Raw genomic sequence first — 13,502 nt, 5'->3', positions numbered from 1 at the left:
GAAAGAGTGGTTTAGGCAGAAGGAAAGCTGCAGTAAAGACCATAAGGCTGGAGTGTCCATAGTGCATTCTAGGAATAGCCAGGAGATCAGCGTGGGGAGAAGAGCTAGCGAGGAAAAGGGGCCTGGGTAATAATATAAGGCCTCTCATGATGGTGTAGGAACGTGGCCTTTTGTTCTGAGTACAGCTGGGGTCCACTTTGAGCAGGGGAGTGACATCATATGCCTTATATAAGGTGTTCCAAAAAATGTATACACACTTTGAATGATTATAAAAGTCAGTGTTTATTGACATACAGTTCATTTTCAGACTTTAAAAGAATCCGCAGAAATGAATACTTTTGTCAACGCCTATTTTCAGACGGATGACTGTTCTGGTCCAGGCACTGCTGATAACTCAAAGCAATAGAATCGCAAACATTAAGAATCATTTTGTTTGGTATTTGTGCACCCTCAATCCGTCAACTGTTGCCGGTTTTGTGCCGTAAATTTTATTGTTTATGTATCCCCATAAAAAAGTCTAGTGGATTAATTTTCTTTGTTCAAAGCTTAGTCTGGCTTCACCCATTATTTCAAATCAGTTAAACCTGAAAAGGAGTGAAAATTCAGTGAGTTATCACCTTGTAAATACAGGGTATCCCAAAAAGTGTATACACACTTTGAATAATCATAAAGGCAGTGCTTGTACTACAACTGTGTTTTCAAATTCCCAGTAGCATTTTAGGACGAATTTCAATTGTTCAAAGCTTAATCTGGCTGAAAAGGAAGAGACATCAATTGAGCGATCTGCTGTGAAAGTGTGTACACATGTTTTGGGGATATGCTGTGTTTATAAGGATCTGGCCCTTGTGTTGAGAAGAAACTCTTGGGAAACCATTCAGAAGCAGGGAGGCCTGGTAAGAGGCTATTGCCACAATACAGATGTGAGATGACGGTGGCTTGGACCAGGTGGGAACATTGGACCTGAGCTTATTATTAAAATCGGACCAGGAAGGTGTGGGCAGTGGGTGGGAAAGGTTAGACTAAAAGAATGAGAAAGAAGGGTAGCCAGAGGATGCAATGGAAGAACTCAAGGTTCGATGATGGGGCAGCTCTGGTTGATGCCACAGATCAATTATACATGTGAGTGGTTGAAGTGAAGGTGAAGGAATGAGGGGGAAGCAAGGGTAAGGTCAGAAACTTTAACAATTTCCGTGATCGTGACAAAAGCCTGCCATTGTTACACAAAAGCAAATAAATACTACTAATAATATGATATATACCTATCAATTGTTAAGCATGGAGCAATTTTAACCATGCCAGTGAAAAGTAGTTGGAAGTATGAGTAAAAGCTGATTCAAACTGTTTCTTTAGGAACAAGAATTGATGCTACAAAGCCAGTGAGTTGGAATACTCACTCTACTACAAGAACTTTATCTTTGTATAGTTGCAAATTAGAGTAAATTCTATAAAACATCAGTGTCTGAAGTTGCATGCGTGGAACACTAGGGCGTTTGGGCACGTGGCACAGCATTAACTTTTACCTTTCTATTCTGACTCGTTTTAGGCTTTGAGGAATTTTTTCCTTTTTTGTGAAGGAGCAACAATGGTGAATTTTCAATGGGACACTCGTAAAGGGAAGTGTGGACCTTTTCAGAATACCGCTGGAAATCTTCGACCTCCACATCTCTGTCCAACCTGTGTTTGTAACAAAGGGGAGAAAAACCTTAAAAATGTTGTTCAGAATTACATAATGAAAACTACGGAAGTCAGAGAAATGAGCAATTAAAACAATTTCTGTGTGTGTGATGATCTTTATCCATCAACCACTATTTTAATCAGAATATTTAAAATGATCATTTAACCAATTAATTAATAACTTCATGCCTGGTACCAACACATTCTGACAGATGAACGTCGTTCCCCTCACTGCACTCCGGATGACTGTGGCCGCCTCTGTATTACTCAATCTGTGTTAAATTCCTCCCTTGCTAGTTCTTGTACTCAGGGAGCCCTCACTGTCTTTGTTAAGGACCTAGATTAATGGCCTTGTTTAAAGTCAGCCAGTAAATTAAGAACACTTTCTTAACCCTGTAACAAGGATTTGGGTATGTTGCTCTATACCCTATCATTAATAAGATGTACAGAAATAATCACATCTAATATTTACAGCTTGCTGTATGCCAGGTGCTTTATGCCCATTATCTCATTTAATCCTCATAACAAGCATCCCAGGCAGGCACCATTATCTGAATTTGTAGGTGAATAAAAAAAGGCTTACTTTGCCAAAGTCAAATAGAAATTAAAGGGCTAGAAAAGCTAATTATAAACCTAAGTATGTCAGTTGCTCAAGCCTATACAAGCTTCTAATGACTACCCTAATGCTTCTGATAAATTTCATAGTTCTGTTTGAATAATGTAAATATTTTCATTATTGACTTGATCTCCCTTATTAACCATGTGGGAGTATAAAAAAAATAAAAATACTCTACCTGGTAAAGTAGGCATTACTTATACAGCCGGTAAAATTAGCATACTGGGGACTGATGGGTGAGCCACCGAAGTAAAACTTCTTCTCATCTACTTGTGTGTGTTCCGCTTTCCCTTTGGTAGGATTCTTACTCCCCAGTCTGCTCTTATCTACTATCAGTTCATATCTGTAAGAGAAAAAGCATCTTTACAGCGCACACAGCTAGCATTCTGCCTTGAGTGCCACTCTAGTTGCAGGTGTTCTCAGGGAATTGCAATGGAACATCAGTTAATAAAAGGACAATAGCTTTCCTTTTAAAAAGCTTCCAGACTCTTTATGAGGCCTAGGATGAAATGACTGAATGTTTCCATACACAGAAAAGGCCCTCCCAACCAGGATTAGAATTTAAACTCATAAAAGAAGAAGTTAAGATGACTAGTCATCAGCATTGTGTTGTTGTTTGCTTGTTTTTCTTTTTGGTGGGAAAAATATCAGGGTCTGCCTTCCTCCTGGTGATCATTTACACATGCTTGTGGGAGATTATTTTCATTGTAAAGCCCATTGAATGGTTTTGGTCCTGATTAGACATGTAGTCGTGAAAAGACCTATTAATGTTTTCCTTTGATGGAGGGCTCCACGGAAGTGGACATGGAATAGGAGCAGTCTACAACAGAGGTTCATGTCTTCTCCCAGAAAACTTCTTATTATGGAAAAGAAATTCAGTATCGCATATTTTAAAGATAAAATTAGAGATTTTAAAATGGGGCCATAAGTATTCCATTCTCAACCGCCAGATGTACAACTAAATGAAACCAACATTTGCTGAGCTCCTTTGTGCAGAACATTGCCCTCCACTGAATCAGGCACTTTCCTCAAGGAGATTATAGGCTATGGTTTTTCTGTTTGTTTTATTTTTATTGTTGAGAGCATTACAGATGTCTCCCATTTTCCTCCTTTTCCCCCCTCCATGCAGCTCCCACCCTACCCCAGGCATTTACAGCACTATTGTCTGTGTCCAGGGGCTATGCATGTCTGTATATAAATTCTTTGGTTAATCTCTTCCCACCCACCCTATCTTCCTTCTGAGATCTGTCAGTCTGTTCCATGCTTCCATGTCCTTGGCCTATTTTTACTGTGTGTGTGTGTGTGTTATATTTTTGTTAAGTAATTTCATAGTGACTTATTTTGCATGTCTTGAAAATTAAGAGCAATTTTTTTTAAAGGAGGTAAGTAGCTCCTTCCATCATTTTTCTAAACACTAGAAAAGTAATAGAATAGCCAATTATTCATAGTGGTCATTTGGCAGAATCATGCCTGACAAATAAGGCCATCACATGGAGAGTATAAATCTTGAGGACCGTACCTTGCAGGTGAGACAGAGGTAATGATGAAGTGTGACAGCCCGTCATTGTACTGCTTATCTGCCGATTGCACCTTGATTCCCTTTACGTTCATGGTCACAGTGCCATTATCCAATGAAATGGAGAACATGTCTGACTGAAATGCAAGCACAGGTTTTTAAGTAGGGAGCCAGGTATCCAAAAGAACATGTTTTTAACATTTACTTAATGTTATTGCTTGAAGGAACATCCAGTATGAAGGAAGTTTGCTTGTAAAATACTTTCTATGAATAACAATAAAAACAAAATACTTGATTGCTTGCATTGGTGTTGCCTATAAAATTAGACATGTTTCAATGGAAAAATAAATCTCCTATATACATTTAGAACTAAAACCTCTGGTGATTTTTGTCATGTTGAGAGTTGCCTACTCTATCATGTCTCCTTTTAATCTCTTTGGAAAGGGCAATATTTGAATCCCTTTGGGAATGTGGCTAGATTACCAGGCAAAAGTTAATTTGCTAGTTTGGCCTCTTAAATATTTCACTTTTCATCTATAGATGCAGAAGAGAAATTTTAAATAAAAGCAGGTTAACATCTCTTTTTCTGAATTTGCTTATCATTTGTCTTAAAATATTGGCAAAATAATAATCTTGCTTCTCTTCCCTTATATGGGCACCAAACTCTACAGTTAGCCCAACACATACTACTTTTTTGGGGACCAAAGTGCTATTTAATTAACCATGGTAATCTGAGGCAGGTTATGTAACAGAGGTTCTACAAAGCGCTCTGGGTAAATTCTCACAGATGCTACTGGTTTAAATTCAATTCAATATAAATGTGATAGATACAAAGTAATAAGTATGAAAAGTGAAAGCTGCTATTATGGCCTAGTCCATCAGTGTAGCTCTTGGTCCTTTTCAGAAATCAATCAGTTGAATCTTAGCATCATTAAACATGTACAGATCTTATTTGATTCTTCTTTTTAAATATATATTTTTATTGACTTTAGAGAGAGGAAAGAAGAATAATAGAGAGATAGAAATGTTGATGAGAGAGAGAAACATCAACATCTATCCGCTGCCTCCTGCATGCCCCCTACTGGGGATCGGGCCCAAAACCTGGACAGGTACCCTGACCAGAAATCTAACCATGACTCTCTGGTTCATGGGTCAACCCTCAACCACTGAGCCACACCAGCCAGGCTTTTGTATTCTTCAAATAAGATGTCTTTAAGCTGAGCTCAAGTGTTCTTCAGCAAATGCATGAAGAGAAAAGCATGTTCTTTTTACTATTTTATAAGTTGAATCACACATATGTTTATTCTTAACATACAGTGGTTCTTAACATTTTTTGTGCTGTGGACTCCTTTGGCAGTTTGGTGATACATATGGACCCATTCATAAAATAATGTTTTAATATGCATACAACAAAATGTATAGGAACACAAAGGAAAACCAATTACATTGAAACACAGTTTCAAAATATTAAAACAATAAATCTGATATAGTAATATATGTACTTCTTTATTAAGGCATTAAATAATAAAATCTAGTAGCAGATCTAATAAGTACTGTAATTTAGAAGTAGCAATGAGCAAAATTAATATTTTGAGATATCTGTGACAGCTTAAACATGAAATGAAAAATACTTGTCATTTTTATTAATGAAAAAGTTACAGGGACTGCTAATACTATTGTGATTTGTTGCCCACATTTACAATGGGAGAAAATGCTAAATTTTAGTTAGATAAATAAAGATGTAATTTTCCCCCACCCGAGTCTACAGACTTCCTAAATTCTTCTCATTAACCGTGAGGAGTGAGTTTATGAATCCCAGATTAAGAACCCCTGATGTACAATATATATAATCTATATATAAAAGCATAATATGCAAATTGACCAAGTGGCAGAATGACCAGAATGACTGCTCGACCAGTTCCTATGAGGTGCACTGACCACCTCTCGGTCCCCTCCCCTGGCGATCAGGCTCTGATTGCCCAATGGCAAACAGGGACCTGCGGGTGGGTGATTGTGGGGGATGGGGTTGGCTGTGGTAGCCAGGGAAGATGGCCCTGATCACAGGCCAGGTCTAGGGACTGTATCCATGCACGAATTTCATGCAGTGGGCCTCTAGTATTTTATAACGTGTCTGAAATGGGGAATTCTATGTGAGTATATGTAAGTCAAAATTGAAAATCACCGTTAACATGCTTAATAGTATTTCTAATAGACAAAACAATGATCACAAAGAAATTTCCTCAGGAAAAAACTTAATACATACCCCTGAAGCATAATAGAATAGTAATCCATTTGGCTGTAATGTTTGGAAATTAAAGCCTCCTTCAAAGCCATCAAAGAAAGATATTTTCTGGGTTGAAGCAATGTAACTCTGTCCATTGAAATATGCTCGGCGAGATATCTGTGTGCCCAAACAGTAAATTTAGTGTTTGTAATAATTATCAAAGTTTAAGTGAATTTCTCACACAACAAAGGTCCAGTTTCTATATTAATAGTGTTTAAAAAAACACAAAGAACCCCTTCTGGTTTATACTGGAATTCAGGCATATTAACCTTCCCTCTGTGGGCCTCTAACAGGTGGAGTTTCTCCGTCTTCCCTCCCTCTACCCTGAATAGTAACGGTGCTCTCACAGCCTCTCTGGGCGTTAGAAGCCACACTGATAGAAAACTGAGCCAAATGGACAAGTCATAGAGGCACCCCATGAGCCTTCCTGGCTTAATGATTACTAGAATTACAAGGAAGCTGAAAAGAGTTGTACAGCTTTTGAGAGTGATACATGCTGTTTTTGTTTATTATTATTAAAAAGCTTTTGATTGATTGGTACTTACAAGAGAGTCTTCTGGGCATCCATAACCAACTCCCAGGGTTTCTGTCTGTTCTAATAAATTGAAGTCTTTCTTTTGGAACTGGAAACCCTTCATGCATCCCCTGAAGTTGATATCTAGGGGGAGGTGTGCTCTTAGAGTCCTGGGGAAGAAAATTAGTCTTCACTAATATAGCCCTGATGATGATGCCACCCTACATATATAGGTAATGCAATTTAATAGTATTTAAAATCATTTATAACTAACATTTAAAGGTAAAATATGGTCAATTCTTGCCCAGCCGGTGTGGCTTAGTGGTTGAGTGTTGACTTATGAACCAGGAGGTAACAGTTTAATTCTCCTTCAGGACACATGCCTGGGTTGTGGGCTCTATCCCCAGTGCAGGAGGCAGCTGATCAATGATTCTCTCTCATCATTGATGTTTCTATCTCTCTCTCCCTCTCCCTTCTTCTCTGAAATCAATAAAAATATATTTGAAAATAAAAGGTCAATTCTTGGCAATTTCACAAGTAAGCTATAAAAGTAAACTAAGAAACATTAATTTCTTATGTCATAACTGGTTAAGTTAGGAAGAAAACCCAGTCTTCAGCCTTCCACTAATCCACATGGGCCATAAACTAACCTTCTTGGCTTTATTTGCAACACACTGTAATCAACTAAGGCTAGTGTCAATGTTAGGCCTTGGGATCATTAGCAGAGTAAGAAATCCTTTATCTTTAACATCAGAGCTGGCGTTTTTCTCAGTGCTGTAGTCCTACTACCTATACCACGCCCAGTGTATAGGAGTGCCCTACAACATGCTATCAGATATTGAGTGGATATGAAGTTAGTTTTGCCTTCAGTGTATTTTAGATGAACACTAGCCAAACTAAGGGGTAATAGTTCTCTATATTGTGCTCTGACAAGACCACCCTGGGAGGGCCGTACTGATGGACAGATTGAGGTGCACATAGTGCACATAGTGATAGCCATGGTGGTTAAAGGTCCAATGTGGCATGGTTGGAGGACTGAAGAGGCTATTTATTTAGAAAAGGAAGCTTGGGGAGCCTTTGAAAAATATGAAGCATGGTGGTATGGAAGGGGAATGGCGCTAGTTGTGATTCAAAATAAGGAAAAGCTTTATAAAAATTGAAGTCATTAAAATTGCTTTTTAAAAAAATTCAGAGGTAACTATAGATTTATTCAAAGAGAAATTTGAAAGAAGGGTGTTGTTTTGTTTTTAAAATTATATTGTGGCCTTATCTCAGAGCATTCAGAATTTCTGGAGAGTGGTCATGGACAATGGGTTTATAAAAGCTCTCCAGGTTATTCGAATGAGAACCAGGGTTGAGAACCATTGGAAGAGAGATAGAAACATCAATGATGAGAGAGAATAATTGATCGACTGCCTCCTGTACACCCCCTACTGGGGGTCAAGCCTGCAACCCAAGCATGTGTCCTTGACTGGAATTGAACCTGGGACCCTTTAGTCTGCAGCCCAATGCTCTATCCACTGAGCTAAACCAGCTAGGGCAAGCTTAAAATTTTTACCCTCAGATGTTATTTGAGAATTCAAATAAGTTTAAATTAAGACTAAAACAAGAGTATCAGGACATAATTAAAGAAACCTGTAGGTCTCATCTAGTAGATATTAAATAAAGGGGGTCATGAGAACTGGCTGCAGGGGGTCCAAAGGTGCATAAACGTGTGAGCGTGTGCCTGTGCATGTGCAGAAGTAGCAAGTGTTGGGGGGACTTAAACCTTTACTAGTCTATTTCTGGGTGTTGCATACTCAGCCCAATACATTGTTAGGAACAAATAACCACTTAACAAAGAAAACTTACCTGGATTGTAAGATTTCTGGGGGAGCCCCTCCAATGTATATGTCTGTAAAAGGTATTTTCATCTTTTCATTGTCCATGCTCTTGACATGTCGTCTGTTAACTACCAAAATCATTTTCTTATCATTGTGGTAAATGATTGAAATCTGGAAGAAATAATATGTAGTAAATCTTGTTCACTCTTTAACAATCAACTTGTGGAAGATGACAGTATATTTTAATTATTCTGGTTAAAACAATTGAACTTCCATGTTCTTATGCTTGTTCACAAAATGGGGAATATATTTTCCTTTCTTACTCACAGACTTGAAAGCTCTTACTTATAAATGCAGAAGTTCACAATTCCTGGAGGATTTCCATGTGGAGAAGGAGCTAGCCCAGGAAAATTCTGTCATGAGACCAATTTACTTATGTAACCCCTTTGAGGAGATTTAGGAAGCAGGTACTTTCTGGACCCTAGACTGCATGTTACCAGGTGTTATTTTTTGGGAACATAGTGAGAAGCCTTAATAAATCTGTAAAAATGCTACACAGAGAAATAGTTAAGTAATCTTTTTTTTATAAACCATCCTCATGAAAGCTATGGAATTTTAACTGAAAAGATAAATATAGCCTCTTATTCTCTGTATTTTGGTTCAGCTTCAAAGATATTGTGCCTTTTTTACATTCTATTAAATTGTAGATTTAAAGTCACTTTTAATAAAAATAGATGAAGCATGTTATCAGTCTGCTGAACATCTATTTCAAGACTAAAGAGCATTCTCTGTGGGTTCTCTTTATGTGGAATCTGTGTTAGTATTTTCTAAGTTCTAGATAAGAGATTTAAAAGGTGATCCTCTATTTACTTATATTTATTCTTTTTATATTTATTGGGGCTCAAAAGATAAGTAAACAAATGACTGTATATTAGACCTGGCATTTTCTATAGAAGGATTCCATAGGAGTGTCACTGTAATCACGATTTGAGTATAATTGGAGCCTTTGGGTTAATGAAGCAACTAAAATGAACCTTTCAGAGACCCTTAGTAAGGTCAATATGACCAAAAAAGCCACTTTTTAAAGCAAATGTTATCCTGGAGTTAAGTAGATGAGAACCCTTCAGCCAGTCTTTAAATGTGAAGGTTTTTAGTTTAATTACTTTTCTACCTATCGAGGTTGACAATTGGATTAGACCAGTAGATATAAGTTCAAACAAAACCAAATCAAACAGGTAAAACTACCCAAATTGCAAAGATTTGTACCTCATGGTATTTTGCATCATTAATTTGAGCTTTCTTCAAAGTGTCTTCAAGATGCACAGGGCCATTGCTAAATCCAAAGTCATAGAACACATGCAAGTAACCATTGCGCATTTCCAGGCTAAAAAACATACTCTGCGGAGAGAAGGATATATAAGATGTGAGCATCTGCTCTTACAAAAGCGCAGATTTAGCTGAATTTGAGAAATATAACACTGTATTCTTAATTACTGAAGTTGTTTGAAGAGTAAGGATGTCTCATGAAGTTCTTAAAAATTATAAGTACATCCACTTCGTCAGTTATGTTTCATATTAGCATTCCAAAATGTTAATATTTATATACAACTTAAAGCAACTATCTTCTGTTGTTTTTTAATTTACCCTATGAATTAATGAAATTTTATGTTTAGCTTATGACCATTAAAAAATTTTAAAAAACAAAGTATTATAGGCCATATGTATTCAACTGCCTTTTCTGTAGGCAAATTTGAAAACTATAAGAAGCCAATACATGTGATTGCATTTCATTTTAGAGGAACATTGGTGATATTGAAAATTAATTCCAAGGTATGTAAAAAAAAACCCTTAAATAATTATCAACAAATATGGATATTAAAAAAGAAGTCAATTTCTTTATTATTTTGAAGCACTGGATTTATGGTTTTTAAAAAATGTGTTTGGAAATTTTTCTATTGTTAAGTGAACTTGTTGAACACAATGAATGTTTATTTCCTATAAAACTCTCATGTTTGCACTATGAAAATACTTCTGGAAAGAAATTTCTAAAAAAAATTTCTGTTTTGAAATCTTTCCAATGAAGATTTCCAATGGTCTTAAACCCCTTTGTTAAAGTGTACAAAATGACATATTTTCTGATCAGCTTGTAAGACTGACATCAAGAAAGCTGGAAATGTACCAGACAAATTTCAAAGACAACTTTTACCAACTGGTGAATGAGATTATAAAATGGTATCATGATATAGTAAACAAAGCCAATAATACACTTCTTACAGTTTTATTTTTATGAGGTATCTTGTCCAAGATAGGTGAAGAAACAACATTATATTGAAATAAACTGGACTTAGGACAAGACTTTTGAATCATTCTATCACAGAGAGTTTAATGAGACTGTCAAAAATACTTAAGCATATTTAATTACATTGTTTTAACACTGATATTAACAATAATTTTTGTATCATTAACAAATAAAAATAATTTTATTTGATTTTGTCTTTATTTTAAAATAACATTTATTTTTATTCAATACTATCCTTATATAAATTGTCTTTTATTCCCAATTTATGTACTATATATGGCATATGCAAATCACTAGTAAAGAAATGTTTATATGTATATATACACATACATATAGAGTAGACATGCAAAGTCTTTTTTTTACTGATTAGGGCATATGATTTAAAAAGTCAGTGTTAAATTTCCATAGACATACAGCTTTTCCTAATTTTTGGCACTTATTTTCTTCAAAATTCCTTCAGTATATTAAAGAGGATATATTTAATATACACCCAAAACTGCAGTGCAGAGAAAGGCGTCTTAGGGCTGCTTTACTTATTGCTGCCATCACTTCACTGAAGGAAATAATCCATGTTTGATTTCTAAACTAAAACTTCAGTTTGATGGCATGACACAACCTTGGAAGGTTCCTAGAAATATGCATAGCAGAAAGTAAAGGAAATAAAGAAAATGTAGCACTTTTGTTTTTACTCACTCCATTGACCATCAGGAGCACAAGTCCATTGTCAGCTGGTGTTCGAACTTCTATGTCAAAACGAGTCACCTGACCAAATTTCCCTCTCCTGGTGATATCCCTCACCACAGCATAACTAGAGCCATCGAAGAAATAGCTGGCAGCCCGACTCTGAGTAAAGGCCAGTTTATCTCTGAAATAAAAACGCAAGGACCATATAAACATTACAATGACATGCTTCTCAAGTGAGGCCCTTTTAACCCATCTCATGACATCTTCCTTGGGCCTTCCAGCATTTAAATGAAGTCGTGATGTCTGCGTGGGTGACATAAAGAGGCATTTATTGGTAAGTTAAATGAATTGTTTTTAATAGATTTCTTCTCTAACCTTTGTGCTAAGACAACAGAAATCTCTAGTTAAATCTCAGTCTCTGGAATCCAAAATCAAAGCTACAGACAAGTTATCTTTTTATAATTGTGCATATTCATCTATGGCAAAAAAAACCTAAAAAGTGTCTTTCAGGCATGACTATTAATTGGTTTCCAAACTGGTTTCCCCCAAGAAAAGATTGGGAACCTAAATATTGACCCACATGTGTCTCCCTGCTGCTCTTTCATGGCTAGCAAAGTCTTCAGCACTCCTAACACTTCCTTACCTGGCACAGGGCACTGACTTGGAGGTATCCATATTATATATGTGCTTAAAGTTGTACAAGCTGATCACATCATTATTCAAAGTGGCCAATTCCAGGCAGCCAAGGAAGCCAGGCAGGTTTAAGCTGGCAGGAAGCTGTGCAACAGACAAAGCAAAGTCAATTGTCCCAGGATCACCTTTCACCTGGGCCACACAGAACAGGCAATGAAACAAACAGCAAGCCCAAGAGATCTGTCCATTGGTATAGATGTCTTTCCAGCCCTGGGTTTGCATCTACTATGCCAAATAATTTAGATCCATCATGATTTTTTCATTGTACATATCTTAGCAGAAAGGGTGGAATTTATTGAGCATATACTATGTGCCAGTTACACATTGGACAGTGAATTCATGACCCAAGTCGATCCTTACACCAGTTCTGTGAAGTAATTATTTCTGTTCTCATATAAAGGGGAAGTAAAATTCTGAGGCTTAATAATGTGCTTATAACTGGTAAATAACAGTTCTGGAATCAAATCCTAAATCAACTGTTTTCTTGGTCATTTCCTTTATTTGTCTTTCATTGGGTCTCACACTCCTCCCTAGATCTCATCCCCCCTTTATATTTTATTTTATGCTTATAGTAGTTGAGATAACTAAATTTTTGAGCCTATCATCTGTAAGCCTGAAGGCTAGATACAAACTCAGAAAGTACAGCTACTTCTGCAGTAGGTGGGGAATACTACTAATTACTTACTCATGTGTCAGAATGAAATGAACTGATAGGCCAGTGTTAGCTAAAGCGTGAATGCATCTGACACTGTGAAAATGTGGGTAGCAGAGACCAGATTTATAGATCCTGGCTCAGAAATCTACTACCTACTGAGTAAGCTCTTTCTTAAAACATCAAGATTTCTATCCCATGCCCAAATAATTGTAGGTCTTATAGACTTTTGAAAACAATCACTGTAGATTCGCAATAAGTCAAAATATAGCTGGAGAGCTTACCTTGAAGCTTGAAGGCACACCACCAACATAAAACACAGTGTCCTCTGGGTCCAGATCCAACAAGAAGTCATCCCCTGCAAACTCCCCCTTTTTAATAAACTTCTCCTCTGCAGTGCTACTGAGACTTGGGACTGTTAAAAACACCTTTCCATGTTTTCCTACCCTGTTGGGATGAACAATTGTTACTCTTTATTAGCCTGATAATTTATAGAAAATACATATTTTTTAATGTCAAAATGTTAATGTTTCCTTGTCACAGAACTGGTGATTTGGTTTTTGTCACTCTCATAAGAAGTTATAGAATGCAGCAATCAATGGGAAGGGCAAAAAGAAGATATTCCATCTCAGAATTAATTCATGGATAGACCAGATAAAAAAATCTAAGAATCAGATTGCTTTTAAAAAATGATGTCTATTTTTCTAACCTTTTGTTTTTCAATGAGGTATTTGGAAAGGAGTCTAG

The 13,502-nt window shown here is 36.6% G+C and overlaps 1 protein-coding gene across 2 annotated transcripts in view; it reads right to left on the bottom strand.

Moving 5' to 3' along the window:
- The window catches only part of LAMA4 (laminin subunit alpha 4), a 136,354-nt gene that overhangs the window by 19,095 nt on the left and 103,757 nt on the right, over positions 1-13,502 (bottom strand). For both annotated transcript variants that reach the window (XM_015561621.1, XM_015561622.1), the window contains exons 21-30: positions 13,040-13,202; positions 12,054-12,187; positions 11,420-11,591; positions 9,694-9,825; positions 8,456-8,598; positions 6,636-6,774; positions 6,070-6,207; positions 3,810-3,943; positions 2,469-2,633; positions 1,521-1,674 (exon numbers count right to left, since the gene is read on the bottom strand). In XM_015561621.1, coding sequence (XP_015417107.1) covers positions 1,521-1,674; positions 2,469-2,633; positions 3,810-3,943; positions 6,070-6,207; positions 6,636-6,774; positions 8,456-8,598; positions 9,694-9,825; positions 11,420-11,591; positions 12,054-12,187; positions 13,040-13,202 — 1,474 coding nt within the window. The remainder of the gene's footprint in view (positions 1-1,520; positions 1,675-2,468; positions 2,634-3,809; positions 3,944-6,069; positions 6,208-6,635; positions 6,775-8,455; positions 8,599-9,693; positions 9,826-11,419; positions 11,592-12,053; positions 12,188-13,039; positions 13,203-13,502) is intronic.

This window comes from Myotis davidii, unplaced genomic scaffold (assembly GCF_000327345.1).
Source record: "Myotis davidii unplaced genomic scaffold, ASM32734v1 scaffold196, whole genome shotgun sequence".
NCBI lineage: Eukaryota > Metazoa > Chordata > Mammalia > Chiroptera > Vespertilionidae > Myotis > Myotis davidii.
Note: the sequence above shows the minus strand (reverse complement) of the source record. Positions and strands in the feature narration are given on the sequence as shown.